We start from the raw sequence: 18,647 nt of genomic DNA, 5'->3' as shown, positions 1-18,647 counted from the left end.
CCCTCCTCTGTCACTGGTGTTATTGAAACTCTATAGCAAAATCTTGACAAGTGTAGTAAAGGGATCATTCACCTTGGCTGTGAATCAAGAAGAAAGGAACAACACTTGTCTCCTGGGATGAGTGAGACAGAAATCGTTCCTATTTAACAAACCTCATCCACTGGAGATCACACCCAGAGGAGAGGGGGCATCTTCATGGCTGACCTTGCTCATGCGTGATTTGAAAGCCAAGAAGGATGGGGACTATACAGACATGAGACACACAGGGGAGAAAGAGAGACAAGAGAGTGGTAGAGCTAGGAGTGGCCGCAGCAGAAGAGGAGGAGGCTGGGGGTGATGAGAAAGATGTCAAGCAGCACGTGCTGGTCCAGCATCTTCCAGCATGCAGTCATGTTTTGGCAGCAAATGGTGTTGGAACTACTGGACAACGTAGGCAAGATAATCTAGAGCAGTGGTCCTCAACCTTCCTAAAGCTGCGACCCTTTAATACAGTTCCTCATGCTGTAGTGACCCCAAACCATAGAATTATTTGCTTTGCTACTTCATAATTGTAATTTTGCTACTGTAATGAATTGCAATGTAAATATCTGTGTTTTTTCATAATTGTAATTTTGCTACTGTTGTGCATTGTAATGTAAATATCTCTGTTTTCCAATGGTCTTAGGTGGCCCCTGACACAGGGTCATTCAGCCCCCCCCCCAAAAAAATGTTGCGACCCACAGGTTGAGAACCACTAATCTAGACAGAGCCCTTATTATATATTTCATAAGAATTAAGTCACATGGGTCATATATCTATTTAAAATACAAAATTATAAAACCTCTAGAAGATAACACAGGGTAAAATCTAGGTGCTTTTGGCTTTGGTGACAACTTTTTAGATAAGACAACAAAAGTAGATTACTTGGCAAAGAGATGGGTAAATAGCACTCCATTGAAATGTAAAATGTTTGTCCTGTATATGACAATGTTGAGGACATGAAGTGACAAGTAGGGAGAAAATATCATAAAACACATATTTACCAAAGGATTGGTATCTAACACCCACAAAAAAACCTTAAAGCTCAACAACAGTGAATTGAAAATTTCAATGTAAAAATAATCAAAAGGTCTGAAGCATCACCTCACCAAGGAAGGTAACCAGATAGTTGCCGGGCATAGAAACAGTGCTCAGAAACACATGTTCTTAAGGAACTGTAGATGCAAATGACGGGGCAGCACTGAGCATCTGTGGAAAGGACTGGACTTCAAAACGCTGGCCATAAACGTCCTGAAGGTGTGGAGCATCGGGGGCTCTTGTCCATCACTGATGGAAGCACAAAATGATCACTTTGGAAGATAATGTTGACAGACCCTACAAAGGTAAATATAGTCTGTCTGATCCAGCACACCTCCAAGTATTTAACAATGGCCAGGTGGTAGTGGTGGCACATGCTTTTAATCCTAGCACTCAGGAGACAGAGGCTGTCAGATCTCTGAGTTCAAGGCCAGCCTGGTTTATAGAGTGAGTTCCAGGGCAGCCAGGGCTACACAGAGAAGAAACCCTGTCTCCTAACAAAAACAACAAAGGCAAAACAAACAGAGCTGGACACTTATATCTACACAAATATTTACAACCACTTTACTCATAATTGGCCTAAATTGAGAACAACCAGTATGCTCTTCAATGAGACCACGGATAAATGGACTTTGGCTTATCTAGATAGTAGAGTACCATTTAGTACTAGGAAGCTAAGAAAGATATGGGAAAACCTTCAATGCATGCTGCTAAGTGAAGGAAGCAAGTCTGAAAGCCTCTATGTTGTATGGCTGCAACTGTAGACGCCAAAGTCTACCTTTGACATTTTATGGTCCTGGCTGGGTTCAAGAATTAAATTGACATGTACGGATTAAAAGTCGAAAAGCACGTAAAGTTAATTACATTTAGCATATGTGGAAGTCCTAATACATGAAGTTCTAAAGATACACTTACAGCTGAGTGATTATACACTGAATTGGGTGAATAAGGTAAATTGAGTTTGGGTAGTTGCTTCAACAGATTAGTGGGTAGGAGGTAAGGGTTTGTCTAAAATGTTTGTACAAAACACTTTCTGCCTCACCTTGTCATCCTGGATGACAAAGTCACTATTCTTTCAATATGAGGAAGGTCCATTTCCCATGGGATTTTATTTCCTGCTTTTAGGGATCTGAATGAAGGCTCAGAGTCCAGGTTTTCTTGTATCTGCAGCTTCTCAAGGGCCTCCCACATGGAAAGGGCCAGCATGCCGAAGAAGCATATTTTGAGGTGATATGTTTGGACCTCCTTTAAAAATGATGCTCTGGGAGTGTCAAAACTGAGAGATATTTTGGAAAAATAAGCCAGTATTCCGGGGGTTTAAAGGAAGAAAAGAGAGATACAATTGTGAAGGCATGGGGGATTTTGAGGAAATAAAAGAATTCAGTGTGATAGTACAGCGGTGGGACATGACATTTCTTCAGCCCCCTGAAACTGTGAGGACTGATGGGAGGGGACACTGACGTAAGCTATGGGCTTCAGTGGCTGACGAACGCAGTGACGTAGCAATGGTGGGCCATCGTTCATGTAACACGTCAATGCAAGTTATTAATAGTGGGGAAGCCGAGAGTAGAAGTAGAAAGAATGCATGCACTCTGTCTTTCATTTTTATCCTTGCAGCTCCAGGACACCAACTGCAAGTTCCCAGACAGCCAGAGAAGGCTTTTGTTCATTTGCTAACGCCAGGTAATCTCATTTGCCCCCATGTTCAGAAATATAGTGATTTACAAAAACACTTGGAATATTACCAAACCCTAGGCGATCGTCACCACTTCCTGGGGCAGTGCCCTGGTAAGCACCTGCTGTCACTCTGGCCAGCCTTGAGGCTAACCGTCGGTCGAGAGCAGGGTCCAAAAGAGAGTTCTTTAAAATGGGGCTTTGTGGAGGCCCACAAAGGTTTCCTAGTGAGATCTGACCTTGCTTTACCCAGCACGGCTGCATTAGAGGATTGCTTGACCATGTGTATGGTTGCCAGGTAATTGGAAGGGTCTGCACATGGCTGAGCTGGGGGGGGTCTTTGCTCCACCCCTTGGCATTCTTATAAGTAGCCCTTTAGAAGAGACAGAAGGGGCCAGTGGATAAGGATCCAGGCCCTCCCGAGGCTATCCTGTGTTTCTGTTTCTCTCCCCTCTATCCTTCTATCTAAATATTTCTCACTTCAACCCTCTACAAGAGTACGGGGGGTGGGGGGGGGAGGTGGGAAGGTGGGGGAGGGAGGGAGGGAATGTGGGAGCTGGTCTCCCACAGGTCTCCCACAAGTCTCCCACAGGGGTTTGAGTATTAGTTGCTAAAAAGCCTTTGGTCACCTAAAGAGAAAGGCAATGTCCCAGCACTGGCAGCTGGGACAAGGAAGTGAATCACTATAGCTCTCTTATCAGCAAAGCCAGCTTGTTTTCAACCTCCTCAGGACATGTTTGCAGTGCAAGCCACCTTCACTCCAGTTTCAGGCTTGTTAAGCAGTCTGTTGAAAAGTGCCCTGTTCAATCTTGTACAAGATCAGAATCTCCGTGTCCCTGCCTCTAATCGAATCTGTTTCTTTGTCTGCTGTTATCACTCAAATGTTTTGAAGGAATCAAAACTCTAAGTAAGGAATTACTTCAGCAAGTAATTTTTGGTTGCTCAGTTTACCACTCCAAGTTTGTTGCTGGCTTGGCTTTTTGAGACAGGGTCCTGCTACGTCTCCCTAGCTGGGCTAGAACACAATGGGTAGCTGAGGCAGGCTTTGAACTTGCAGCAATCCTCCTGCTTCTGCCTTTCAAGAATTGAGATTTATGTGCTATTAGAGGCCGGTTAGCTTTTAAAATATAACATATGACTGCTGCATAATACTGCTGTTCACTTTTACTTCTCCAGAAAGGAAATACTATCTTTACATTTCTTATTTATTTATTGGTTGGTTGGTTGGTTGGTTTGGGGGTTGGGGCATGCACAGGCTGTAGTGAGCTCATGGAGGCCAGGGGCCACTTTGGGGAGTAGATTCTCTCCTTGTACCATGTGGGTCCCCAAAATAGAGTACAGGTTCTTATGCTTGATGTACAAGCCTTCACCTGCTGAGGCATCCCACCAATGCGCAAACACTCTCTTTTAAAATATGAATCTATTGCTTTTGTACAGTGAGGTTTACACACATTCCTAGAAGCTTGCTTACCTAAGCCAAAGAAAGGATCTTAGATGGAGGATTTAATAGAATGTGATATTTTTCTTGCTGACTCTAATTTTTAAGTAAAATGTTCTCATTGGGTCTCTCCTGCCCTTAAATAGCCAATGAATTCATCAACAAAAGCTTTAAATTTTTCCATTTTCAAAATAGCCAAGAAAAAAATGTAATGTTTATTAAAATGTTTTTGTATCTCTGGTGAAATAGATGGCCCTGATTCTGTGTTCTGTTCTGGTAGTCTCTTTGATATTTTCCTTTGCAGACACCCTCACTCAGATAGCTCATTAGCTATGCCTTGGAGCCATGGCTGCACCCTGTTCCCGCTGTGTTGACTGGGAACTTCTGTGAGGCCTAGAGTTAAACAATGCACGAAGAGCCAGCCACCGCGGCATGACAACCCTTAATAATATTAACATCAAGGGGTCAGTTCCATTTGAACAGGAAACAGAGACATCTCTGGCATCTTCCAGCAGCAAAGAGATTTCAAGGCCTCACACGTCCCCCTAGGTCTTTTAGACTGAAGTCTATAGCAAGCAAGGACATAGAAAAGATACTGAAAGTAGCCAGCTGAGACCACAGTGGGGGGAAAAGGTGGGACATCTTTGCATATTGTTTCAGATGTTTAAAGTACTCTCTCAGAAGAGACCATCACAACAGTACAAATAAAACAAAGAGCCACCGCCAACAAACCCACAGCCCAGCAATCGGACTGGCGTGCTGCCCAGCAGGAATGATGGAAAGAAGGAACAAAGGAAGTGGAAGCCAAGCTCAGCGCACGTGTGTGCACACCGCAGGGACACACAGGGAGCGAAGGCCTTGGAAACCAAACCACTTCTAAGCGGTGGAAAGACCTATAGGAAGCTTTCCAAATGGGTTGGGGGGAGTTAGAAAACAGTCAACTTTACATTTGTTTGATTTATAAAACAAAGAGTTTTTTGAAGGCAGGGAAAGGGTTTATAAAAACACATCTCCCAAACTCTCTTCCTGTGTTTTCCCCAATACCGATCGCTTTTTAGTTGTTTATTGTCCTTAGGTGTAACTAAAAATGTTTTCACTGCTCAGTGTTGAGGAGATACATAAAAACAGAGCAAGAGCCTTGGTATCTCCTAGAGAAAACTGGAAGTTTATCATACTTCAGAGACCACTAATGAAGATTTGTATTATAAAAAGGACTCTGAGAGTCCTTTCCATAATCCATGACTGGGTAAAATCGTGGGTCTGAAGTAGTTGGGGAGTCCTTGCCTCACCTGTCACAGGGAGGATTAGCTGCATCCTAGTCTGACCAGTCTAGGGAATGCCACTGAAAGGGCTTGGAACAATAGTTACCGACCACTGGCAATAAGAAACCCTAGTTCTTGTACTGTGGTCTCCAAAAACTATTTCTCACTCTAACTAACCTGGCCTTCCTGAGCCCACACCTGATGGCAGGTTAGGAACCAAAGTAACTCTCATGAAAGCAAGCAAGAGATTAGCCAGGTATGGTGGCACATGCTTGTAATCCCACAGTTTGGGAGGTGGAGGGAGGCAGGAGGATCAGTAGCCCAAGGTTTCTCTTGCCTGCATAGTGATTTCAAAGCCAATCTGGGCTACATGAGACTTCCTTTTAAAAATCAAAACAACAAACAAACAAACAGAAGCCAGCTCAAATTGGCCTTCACTCCCCAATGATGGGTGATTTTTCCCCCTTAAATAAAAATAAAAGCAACAATGACCCAAAATGCATCAAGTATATTTAAGTCAGTAACTGATAATGGTACAGTGTTATGGGGTGCTAGGAAACAATGCAATATTTTCAAATTTGGCAAGTGAAGGATGAAGCACTGGTCTCATGTTTTCTTTATAAGCAGCAGCTCAAGCTAAACAGCCAACGAGAAGCTGCCCATTATAGGCTGACAGCTCATGATAAAGTAAGCATCTTGTCAGAAAAGAAATCAGGTTGCTTCTCTGTGCCCAAAGTGCCCTTCCCCTTCTTTCTGCTTACCTACCATGACCTTTTAAAGCTCAGTTTCCTCCAACTGAACTACATGTAGGATATAGAATTTCTCTAAAACATAGGAGTTCATGGTTCAGCGATGTCCAGTGAAAGTAAAATATGAGTTATATGCCTGTCTAAAAATCTTCTAGTAGCTACGTTGAAAAGGCAAAAACAGATAAGTGAAATGAATTTTATACAAACAATTCAATTTCTTTTGGTTGGTGAGGGTTTCAAGACAGGGTTATCTTTGTGTAGCCTTGGCTATTCTGGATCTCACTCTATAGACCAGGCTGGCCTCAAACTCACAGAGATCCGCCTGCCTCTGCCTTCCAAGTGCTGGGATTAAAGGCATGGGCCACCACTGCCTGGCCAGTTCAATCTTAAATATCTAAAAACAATCTCATTTAAATACACACACACACACACACACACACACACACACACACACACACACACAAATCATCAAAACATCTGATATTGCTTTTATCTGGTCTTTGAAATCTGGGATGTACTTTATATATCAGTTCAGACTAGTCTCACCATCTGCATGTCTCTGTCTCTATATGATACCACAAACTTACAGAATCCATTCTATAACTCAGCACATAATCAGGCTGTGCCCTCCATAATGTCAGCTCCCTAACTGAAGTGATGTCAATCTCTAAGCACCCTCATGACCTAGTGACGTCATTTTCACAGTGAAAGAGAAAAATGTAGGAAGTGACTTCTGTGGACTGAATGCTTATGTCTCACACCTCACCCCAATTCTTCACAGGTTGAAACTTAATCCCCTCAAATGATGTCTGAAATGGAGCTTTGGGGGAAGTAATTAGGTCACAGGGATGAGATCTGCACCTTTATAAGAAAAGACCTTGAGACCTTGCTTCGCATGAGGCATTCTTGCCCCTTGGTAGATGCAGCAAGAAAGCGGGTATCTGCAAGCTTGAAAACAGACCCTTAACCAGACACCAGATCTGCCAGTGGTATGTGCTGCTGCAGGACCATTCATCCACACGATGTGTTAATGAGATATTCCTCTCTCCAACAAGCAGTGGTCCTGTCTAGGGGACTGTGGGAGGACAGCAATGGAGGTTTCTTGGCCTCAGTGCACAATGAACCAGCATGCCCTGACTCTTTACAAAGAATTGAGCTACCACATCCAAGTTTTTAACTCTTGTAGGTTACTTTTAATGTGTGCTACGGTTGTGTGCCAGTATCCTTACAATTGTTACCGAGACCCCAGGGACACCATGTTCTGCAGATGCTTGAGCACCTTATATACTATGCATGCCATTTTCCTACAGCTCATGCACATCCTTATGTAGTCTTTGAATCACCTCTACATTACTTATAATAGCCAATGCAGTACAAATGCTGAGTAATGAGTTGTCATGTTGTAGAGTTTAGGGAATAAGGACAAGCAAAAATTTTGCCCAGTTACACTAAGAATTTAAAAAATATTTTCCTTTAAAAATTGTGTGTGTGTGTGTGTGTGTGTGTGTGTGTGTGTGTGTGTGTGTGCATGTGATTATTGTGTGAGTGGGGTTCATGCGTGCCATGGCATCTGTATGAGGGTCAGAGAACAACTTTTGGGGATCCATTTTCTTCTTTCATCTTCCACTGTGGGCTCTGAGGACTGCTCACACAGCAAACACTTTTTTACCTGTTGAGCATCATGCATGTCACCCCTTTAAAAATAGTTTCAATTTGGTTTTAGTAGCTTTATAGATAAGGAGCCAACAAATACGAAGGTTCTGCATGTTAACATATAGCCAAAAGTTAGCACTGGGCTGTCCAGATACTTCACTGCTCACGAGGACTGGGTAGTGTTGTTTGGCTCTGAACTCAGGATGTTACAACTGTGATCATTCCCAATGTCCTCCTAGCCACTTCCTGAGTCTCATGGTCGCACATGCGCCACCAGCAGCCAGGCAAAATGCTTAGTCACTCCAGGGCCTTATAGCCTACATAATCTATGTGCATGCATAGCATGGCACTGTACATGCTCAAAGTTATCCTTAAAAGCAGACTCCACCCTCCCATCCCCACTTCCGCCACATTTCTCTCTCCGGCAGGCTGACCACTTGCGCTCTTTTCCTATCCCCCTAATAAAACTCTTGAAGTGGCTTTCATTGTATCTTGTGGTCTGTTTTGGCACCCAGTTTATAACAACGATCAGGTCCAGATAAGCAACTACTAGTTGATGTTAGTAAAGCCAAGAAACAAATACTATACACATCACGAAAAGATTAATGGACAAAACTATACTGAACTGGAAAAAAAATGAAGATAATTTTCCTTAAAATATAGACCTAGAAAAGGTTTCCATTCTTATTCAATACGGTGCTTGAAGTCTTACCTAGAGAAGAGAAAGACAAAAAGAGAGGTACAGAATAGAAAGACAAGTCAAATTATCTCTTTTTGCAAACAATATGATTTTATACTTAGGAAAAAAGAGAAAGCTTTTAGAACACTTTCAGTAAAGTTTAAGGGTACCAAAATCAACAACAAAATGGTAGCTTTTCTTTATGACTGTAACAAACTTGTTGAGCAAGAAATTGGGAAAACTATCCCTTCACCACAGCTTAAAAATACCTAAGCAAGAAGGTGAAAGACCTACACACACACACACACACACACACACACACACAAAATGTAGTTTTAATAAAATTATGCTACTCAGGTTGAAACACCACCATCACCACCATCACCACCACCACCACCACCACCAAGAGCCATAGACTATGTAGCAACCCCAGTGGCTGGCATGGGAAATCCCCCTTCATGTTGTTGGTCAGGGGACCTGAAGAGACTCCTCAGACAATATAGGCTATTGCTGTTGTCCTTGGCTGCCTCCCAGAACTTTAAGGTAAAACCCCAGTGCTGTAGGCACCACATACATTGGACACGTGGCTTGGAGTAATCCAGCTGGAACTGACCCAGAAGCCATCTCCCTGAGGTTAGCTCCATAGCACCAGAAGGTGCTATACAAGCTGTTGGGGTAGAAAGCAATCAGCAGTTCTACCCAGCTGTGAAGCCTATGAACCACAATAATGACAATCACGGCAAGATGTCCCCAAGGGTACTAGAGTGGTACTTAATCCTTGGGGTAATCAACAGCATCTAATTAGACTTAATGGCCACTCAATACGAGAGAATTTATGCTTGGTGCTGTAAACATAGACAACTACCTGTGGCTGATCATGGACCCTAGAGAAGAAGCCACCACTGCCACTTTCCTAACCCTGAGCATAATTTCTTTTTTTTTTTTTTTTGGTTTTTCGAGACAGGGTTTCTCTGTGTAGCTTTGCGCCTTTCCTGGAGCTCACTTGGTAGCCCAGGCTGGCCTCGAACTCACAGAGATTCACCTGGCTCTGCCTCCCGAGTGCTGGGATTAAAGGCGTGCGCCACCACCGCCCGGCTAGAGAAAGCAATGTGTTTTTTTTTTGTTTTTTTTTGTTTTTTTTGTTTTTTCGAGACAGGGTTTCTCTGTGTAGCTTTGCGCCTTTCCTGGAGCTCACTTGGTAGCCCAGGCTGGCCTCGAACTCACAGAGATCCGCCTGGCTCTGCCTCCCGAGTGCTGGGATTAAAGGCGTGCGCCACCAACGCCCTCTGAGCATAATTTCTAACTGCATTATAAATAGTGATCCTTATACTCACAGATTGAAAAAAGCTTCTTTTTCTCCAGAAGATGGAGGCCATTACATAAAACTACAACTGGTCAAAATGTAGAAATCAACTGACTCTATTAGATGTCCAGCACTAGTTGATTTTTCTACAACACAATCCCTGTACCTAAGAGCCAGGGACCATTAAGGAAAAGGAGGCAGAAAGGTTGTAAGAGCCAAAGAATCATGATGTCTACCATGAGGCAGTATCTTTATATATGACAAGGAATCTGAACCCGTGAAACTTTTAAAATATAGTCACCTAAATAAGACCAACACAATGACAACATGGGTAGATGAAATCTCACAAGGCCCCACCTCTAGATGAAGAGCTTGATTACTTGAAGAGCTAAATTAATTAATTTTTGCTGACAAAAGGAGAATTAGTCTTCTCTAGAGATGACACCCCCCCCCGTAGATTACTCATTCCCATGTAATCAGCTTTAAACACACACACACACACACACACACACACACACACACACACACACCCCAAAGAAGAAGTAATGAATTTGAGAGGGGAGTGGGATATACAAGGAAGTAGTTCTAGAGGGAAAGGGAGGGTTGGAAATGATGTAAATGCAGAACTCATATTGAAATCCTCAAAAATTAAAAAAAAATTGGATGTAAAGTGTTTCTAGATTCTCTCTCCCCCCAAAAGTAAGAAACTGAAAAGCAAATTAAAGAAGCTACTAGACATAAGGTAGATGCTTATATCCATCTCCTAAATTGGCAGAGTTAACTTTGTGAAAATTACTCTATTACTAAAGTGTCATCTGTACATTCGATATACTTCCCATGAAAATTTCAACTACAGTTTTTAAATAATTAGAAAAGAATCAGAAAATTTATATGGTAAAACAAAAGACCACAGATAACCAAAGCAATCCAGTACAGAAAGAGCACTGTTGAGGTATCATAAAACCTGATCTCAAATTATACTACAGAGCCACAGTGACAAAGAAAGCATAGTACTCAAACAGAAAGAGAGATGTATGTAGTGGGTAGCCATTCCAGCTTGGATCTGGAAGTTCCAACCCCCCATTGAGACTCTGACAACTGTCATGCCTATGAGGCAGGGTCAGGGGAGGTGCCTGGAGACCTGAGAGCTGGATGGGCGAGCGCTCTCTGTGCCGGGACCCTGAACGGTGGAGGTGGACCGAGCAGAGCTCCAGAGAACACCACTGGACTGCGATACACCTTCCCCAGACCCTGAGACCTACCTATCCCTTAATTTGTGAGTTACGCCATTAAATAAATATCCTTTTAACTACGTGGAGTGGCCATAATAATTTCACCTACATCTGGTGCCCAACGTGGGGCAAATTCCAAAGGCCTATCAAATTGTCTCCCAAATAATTGCATTTATGCCCATAGATAACTGCTTCTGTTGGCTTTGGTCAGAGATGCTGTTTTTCATAACTACAGAGTAGCAACTACAGAGACTCATGGCTGCTCAAGGTGCTGAGAACACATGAAGACTACTGAATGTCCACCCCTAAATAGACCATCTGCAGAGCACCCTCCGAGGCTCAGGGAAAATCATGGAAGAAAGGACAGAGATAATCCCTCCAGCCCTTTTACATTTGTACAAGGGCTGGAGGGATGATTACAGATGTGTGAGTAACTTACTGGTGGCTATAACAGTGAAGAAAATGTCACTTTCTTCCTCAGTAATGATCAAATGGATATAAATCCTCAGGCAGGTGTGGGATCTCATGACTAGCCCAGCCTCCTGCAGATCTTCTGCAGTCAATTATAGCTACTGTGAATCCAGAGTATAACGACCATTCCATGCCTGGATGATAGGGTTCTACAACACTCCACCCACTCCTCCAGCTCTTGGATTATCTCTGTCCTTTCTTCCATGATTTTCCCTGAGCCTCGGAGGGTGCTCTGCAGATGGTCTATTTAGGGGTGGACATTCAGTAGTCTTCATGTGTTCTCAGCACCTTGAGCAGCCATGAGTCTCTGTAGTTGCTACTCTGTAGTTATGAAAAACAGCATCTCTGACCAAAGCCAACAGAAGCAGTTATCTATGGGCATAAATGCAATTATTTGGGAGACAATTTGATAGGCCTTTGGAATTTGCCCCACGTTGGGTGCCAGATGTAGGTGAAATTATTATGGCCACTCCACGTAGTTAAAAGGATATTTATTTAATGGCGTAACTCACAAATTAAGGGATAGGTAGGTCTCAGGGTCTGGGGAAGGTGTATCGCAGTCCAGTGGTGTTCTCTGGAGCTCTGCTCGGTCCACCTCCACCGTTCAGGGTCCCGGCACAGAGAGCACTCGCCCATCCAGCTCTCAGGTCTCCAGGCACCTCCCCTGACCCTGCCTCATAGGCATGACAGTTGCCAGAGTCTCAATGGGGGTTGGAACTTCCAGATCCAAGCTGGAATGGCTACCCACTACAGATGTAGACCGATAGAACACAACAGAAAACCCAGAAGTGAACCCATACAGGTTATGGCCATTCATTTTGGAAAAGGCATTAAAAACATACACTGAAAAAAGGACAGCCTAGTCAACAAATGGTGTTGGTAGAACTGGATATAATCCACCTGCAGAAGAATGGAATTATGTTCACATCACTCACCCTGCACACAAATCAACTCAAATGGATCAAAACCTTAGTTTAAAACCCCAAATTCTGAAACTATTCAAGGAAAATATAGAAAAACAAAAACAAACACTTCCAGATATAGGCATAGGCAAGAACTTTTTGAATAGGACTCCAGTAACAGAGAATAGCCTCAAGAATCAACAAACCAGATAGCATTAAATTAACACTTCTATACAACAAAGGAAATGTCAGCAGAGTGAACAGACAGCCCCAGAACAGAAGGAAATATTTGCCATTCATTTTTCAGATTGGGGAAGGAGCTGTTAGCATGTGGAACACATAAAGATTTAAAAAAATTAAACACAAAACAACCCCTGACAGTCAACAAATGGGCTAATGAACCAAATAGACACTTGGCAAAAGAAGAAACACAAATGGTCAATGAATTGTTCAACATCCTTAACCATCAAAGAAATGAAAGTTAAAACACAGGTTGATTGTTGCAGAATATTCCTGTACACTGTATGGAAATGGATTACTGTGTTCAGTGTAATAAAAAGCTGAAGAACCAATAGCTTGGCAGGAAATATAGGAGGGACTTCAGAGAAGAGAGAGAACTCTGGAAAGAAGGAAGGCGGAGTTGCCAGCCAGATGCATAGAAAGTAGGACATTCAGGAGGAGAGGTGAAAGCCAAAAGCCACATGGCAGCACATGAATTTACAGAAATGGGTTAATTTAAGTTATAAGAACTAGTTAGAAACAAGTCTAAGCTAAAGCTAAGCTTTCATAATTAATCAGAAGTCTCCATGTCATTGTTTGGGAGCTGGCTGGCGTGACAAAGAAAGACTCATTACAGCTGATGTTCCCTCTCACCTGAGTCAGAATGGTTACTGTTAAGAACACTAATGTACTGCTGGATGGTGGCACTTGGGAGGCAGAGGCAGGGGATCTCTGTGAGTTAGAAGCCAGCCTGGTCTACAGAGCAAGTTCCAGGACAGCCAGGGCAACACAGAAAAACCCTGTCTCGAAGAACAAACAAACAAAACAAAAACAAAAGAACATAAATGGAAAGGGTACGAGAAAAGAGGAGCCCTTATTCTGTGTTGGTGTGAATATAAACTGGGCATCTACTATGGAGATCAATATGAAGGTTTCTCAAAAAAGTACAAATAGAACTATCACAGGGCCCAATTATACTGCTCTTGGGCATATATCCAAAGAACTCTATATCTTAGGCAGAGATTCTTGCACATCCATGTTCATAGATGCTCTATTCACAATATGAAAATGGAATCAGACTAGATGTCCATCCACAGATAAATGACTAATGAACATGTGATACACAGACACATGATGAAATTTTACTCATGGGTTAAAAAAAAAGAAAATGAAACTATGGAACTTGCAGAAAAATGGGTGGATCTGGAAACTGTTCCATTAAGTAAACAACTCAGACTCAGAAAGACAAATACTGCAATAACTTTTCATACATGTGTCCAAGATTTTAATTTTTGTATGTGTATTTATGTGGGTGTGGGTGTAGATATAGGTCACGGAACTAGAAGGGACCATAAAAGAGAAAAAGAGATTTTTCAGGAAGGAGGAGTAACAGAGTGTGTGATACAGAAGTAGAAAGGGGCTATGGGGGGCTGAACAGTACAAGGGCAGGATGGGGTGCAGCCAGGGGATGGGGGTGAGCCGGGGGAAGGACCAATGTAAACAAAGTTTGAGAAACAACACAATGAAATCTATTACTTTGTATGCTAACTTCAAAACAAGCAAATGGGGTGGGCAGGGCAGGGGGCAACAAAAAGAGCTAAATGCTTCCACTTAGTAAACAAAAGGGATGTTTCCAGATCTCAAATGCTATGGCCAATGTGGAATTCTGTCCCTGCCAGCCTCAGAGAAGACAGCCCGCTGTGCACGGGTTACACTTTTCGGTAAGGGTCTCTGATGGTAAAACAGCCCCAGGGGAAACATCGGTTGTTCCTCCCAGTCGCCACGATGGTGGTCTCCTTTCCTTGTAGACTTGTGTCTGTGCCCTTGTCCCAGTCAACATATCCCCGGTGACTCTCCTGCAAGGCGACTTCCTGTTGGGTTGGCTGAGCCCTGTTATACCTGCTTGCACAGTGTCACTCCTCCGACTCCCAGTCATAGGAGTCTCGGGACACTTCCTCTCCAGAGAAATGAAAGGAATCCTACCTCGCTGAACCTGAACCTTTAACCACTGTTTCCATTATTTGGCTTTAAACTGGTCAGTCCATCCTTTCGGTGATTTTTTTTTTTTTTAAATGTCAACTTCATATTTACACTAGTCCCGGCCTCAAGGCATATCAGACTTTTCCTGGTGCTGAGTTCAGCTCGAGTGACACAAGCCGGGTGACATCATTCCCCGTGGTAAAGGAGAAGCAGTGGCTTATGGGAAAGGCCTGGGGCAAAGGCTCCTGCCCTCTCCTCTCTTACCAAAGCCTGAATTTTAGATTTCCTTCTTCAAGACAAAGGAAATCACTACGGCAAACAAGAATGGCTTCAAAAAACAAACAAACAAACAAACAAAAACCTGGACACTTTTTTTTTTCCAAACTAAAAAAAATCTTGTTGGAATTAGGGTAGTGGGAAATGACCCCAAACTAGAGGGAGTCCTGCCTTACCAACACACTGCTTGGTCATGCCAAGCTCCTCCTCTGGACATGATGGATCTCTATTCAGCTCCTCAGTGAGTTTGGAGTTGGAAATGGAGGTAAAAGTTGTTCAATGTGGAACAATAACAAAGAATTTAGATAGCGGTGACCAACCTTTGGGGCTGTGGGAAGAGGGAGTGGCCGAGAAGATGGACAGGTCAGAGTTGGAAAGGGAGAGCGGCTACTGGGAATCCTTCCTCCCTCCATGGGGGAATCTCTGGTGAGTTAGTACAGCGCTGTGCATTGCTGGTTTAACCCACCAGTTATCTTGTGCTTTGTTTTCTAGGACTAGTAACTTATTAGTAAAAATTCTAAGGACTGTTTACTCTTGTTGACTTTTTATTGTACTAAGAGCTAAAGAGCGCTTTAATGCACACATATGCAAAATAGAAAGGACATAGTGAAATGTTTTTCCAGTATGTTTTTTATTTTATTTGACTTCATCTTAACTATTTCTTAGGCGTTTATCCACTTTTCATTTAGTTTTGCAGAAAACATTTATAAAGCTCTGAAATATTGAACAGAGCGTGATTGTGTTCCTGGCCTCAATATCTCAAGTGTCCAAGGAAAGTCAAGAAGGTGAGCTCAAGTATAGACAGCACAACCTGCATGAGGTAGAGGGATTTTTGCAATACTAAGGAGAAAGGTGGACGCAACGCAAAACAGCGGTCTGTCCTCTAGGAGGCATGGTGGGTGCATGGTTGTAGTCTCAGTGTTGAGGCGGAGGCAGAGGATGACACCTTTGAAGCTGGTTTGGTCTATATAATGAGACTCTATCTCAGCAAGCAAGCCGGAGAGAGAGCTCAACCAAAGAAGCACATACTGCCCTTCTAGAGGACCTCAATTTAGCTCCCATTACTAGGTCTAAAGGTCACAATTGCCTGAAACTCCAGTTCTTGGGGGTGGGGTAGGGTGGGTGTTTGGCGCCCTCTTCTGGCTCCTGTGGGCACTACACAAGTACATGGTACACACACATACACGCAGGTACTCACACATCCAAATAAAACAAAAACAGAATAAATCTTAAAGGAAAGATGAAAGAAAAATAAAATAAGGCATCTCATTTGTCTCTCAGGAGTACTGAAGAAACACCAAAGCCTGTCACGATTCTCTTTGATTTAGGACGAAGCTGGCGCTATACCCCAGAGACCCTGCGGTTTTCAAGACTCTCATCTAGTTCCAGGAAACCACAGGACTAGGAACCTATCTTATGTGTAACATATCAGTCAGCTGATGAGCATCCCACACTGGGCAGGCAGGAGTCCCTTGTGTGGGGTATGCAATTGAATGTCTTTGCACACAGCACCGTCCACTTGCCACAGGGCCCAACCTTAGGGTTACAGGAGTTGGGCAGGGCGAGGTCTCTGCTGCCTTGGAGAAAATGCCATAAGATTTGGTGCCAGGTAGGAGATGGGGAACTTGGGACATTTTCTCAATACACAATTCACTGAATTTCTCAGTTCAATGACCCTGAATGAGACTCAGGGATGGAAAGGCATAGAGGTACTCCAATCATCTGGTTCTGAAGTGCCCCCAAGGGGGCAGAGAATGCTGCCATGGTGAGGTGTGTGTAAACGCTTTTATACGGGTAGAAAACTGAAGGAGGTACACCGGACAGCCACCCCTCCTAAAGGTATCTTCTTCTAAGGAAAATGTGAATTATGTGCATTGTCTTACATTATATAATCAGATAAGTCAGAGGCATGGTTGTTGAAATAATTCTCTTCCCTCCTTGCCTCACCGAAACTCTTGTCAAACAGATCTAGAACTTTCGCACAAATTTTCACCCGTATTTATAATCAAAGCCTGGACAGATCACCTGAGCATCACAGTTACAACGTCTTTGACTAGGCTTTAAAAAATAAAAAAAAAAAAAAAAAATCAAAAAACCAAGCACACAGCGTGGCAATGGTAACAGAACGCAAGAGACTGTCCACTCTCACATGCTTTCCATTTTAGGTTCCGAGCACCTCTACCTTCCCTTATGCCATAAGACTGAAGGGTCCGCACTGGATTAGGAACAGGTTTGTCCTCCCCCCGCCCTCCTCCGTCCTCCGGCGAACATAGCCACCCAGACATCCTGGAGAAAGGCCCAGCCTGAGCCAGGATCCGCAGAGGATGCGGGTCCCAGAGCCTCTCTCTGCAAAGCCCAGGAATGGCAGCGATCAGGCTGGGGTGGGAGGGAGGTGACACCGAGAGGTGACCAAAGCCCGTGCCAAGGCTGGAGCAGGGCAGCGATTGCCTCGCAGGAGAGAGACGGAGAGAGAGGGTTTCCTGGTTCCTGAAGTCTCCCTAGGTCCATTCCGAGTGCAGCCGTAGATACCGAGGGGGCTCGGCGATCTCGGAAGTTGGAGTCAGCGGTGGGAGCGAGCTTCTTACCTGACCAGGGTGGCTGGTGTGGTTGAAGGAGTAGATGTTCTCGGTGCTGAGGTTCACCACCCCGCTGTAGACGTGATCGAAATCGGCGCCCCTGGCGGGGTCGCGGGGATCGCGGAGCAGCTCTGCGGACTGGGCTCGGGGCTCGGCGGGGTGGCCGGGGACCGCCGCCCGCAGGAGCCAGGGCAGCGCGCAAAACAGCGCCAGCCTCGGGCAGCCGAGCATGGTGGGCGCCGCGCCCCGGGGGCCCCCGAAACACAAGCAGCCCGAGGTGGGGGCGAGCGCGGAGATGGTCCTTCCCAAGCCGCCTGCGGGGCTGGGCGCCGGCTTCAGCAGCTGGGTGGTGTGTGGCCGAACGCCCGCAGCAGGCTGGAGAGGAGCAGATCAAATACTGATGTGCCACCTGGGGTCTCCAAAGGAGGTCACGCGTTTGGAGTAGGGGGAGCGCGAGACGTGGGGGGCCAGGGAAGGCTGCTTTCCCCTTAGGCTTTTAAGTCTTCCCTTTCTCATCGCTGAGAACCTTCCACGTACCCAGAGAGAATTTTCACTGATCTCTTCCCTCCCGACCTCAAAACAACAACAAACCCCTCAGCCAAGTAGCGGCTAGTCCAGAAGAACCTATGTGACCAGCCATCAAGGAGGAAATCAGGTGCAAAATAAATGAACGTGCACTCTAGCCGCGGGCAAGCGAATAGAAAGCCAGCGCGTCGCCTCTCAAGAGGGTGCACCAGTCCGCTGTTAGCCTTGCTACCTGCAGGACTCCTGCAGGTGTGAAATGTCGCTCGCTCACTGGCTCTCCGCCCTGCTCTCACAGAAGCCCTGCTCAGACACCTGGCTTATTTCCTTATTTCTCTTGCTCTCCACGGAGAGACTCGCGTCATCTCTCCCTTGCCATATGTGCATGTATGTAAATATACACAGCTACAAAAAAAAAAAAAAAAAAGATACGGTCAAGAGAACAGTCCCCAGCTCGGCCAGGAGACTGCTTCCGGAAGTGATCAGTGAGGATTTAGTGGCCAGATTTAGGCAGACAGCATTTCTTTCCACTCAAGCCTTTTTTTGTGCCCTTTAATTTGGCAATGTTTTCTTTCAGATTCTGGAAGAATTTTCAGGATTCTAAGTTGCGTTTTTGTTCATTTTAATTTATTTATTTATTTATTTATTTTTTTGA

The 18,647-nt window shown here is 44.3% G+C and overlaps 1 protein-coding gene across 4 annotated transcripts in view; it reads right to left on the bottom strand.

The window, feature by feature from the left end:
• Positions 1-18,361, bottom strand: part of Sidt1 (SID1 transmembrane family member 1) — a 96,600-nt gene extending 78,239 nt beyond the window's left edge. For 2 of the 4 annotated variants that reach the window (XM_037209745.1, XM_037209746.1), the window contains exon 1: positions 17,480-18,361. In XM_037209745.1, the coding sequence (XP_037065640.1) occupies positions 17,480-17,701 (222 nt within the window). In that variant the 5' untranslated portion in view covers positions 17,702-18,361. The remainder of the gene's footprint in view (positions 1-17,479) is intronic. The other 2 variants (XM_037209747.1, XM_028872088.2) reach the window with 1 other exon arrangement.
• Positions 18,362-18,647: the final 286 nt, after the last annotated feature.

This window comes from Peromyscus leucopus, chromosome 12 (assembly GCF_004664715.2).
Source record: "Peromyscus leucopus breed LL Stock chromosome 12, UCI_PerLeu_2.1, whole genome shotgun sequence".
NCBI lineage: Eukaryota > Metazoa > Chordata > Mammalia > Rodentia > Cricetidae > Peromyscus > Peromyscus leucopus.
This window is presented reverse-complemented; position numbering and strand designations above follow the sequence as displayed.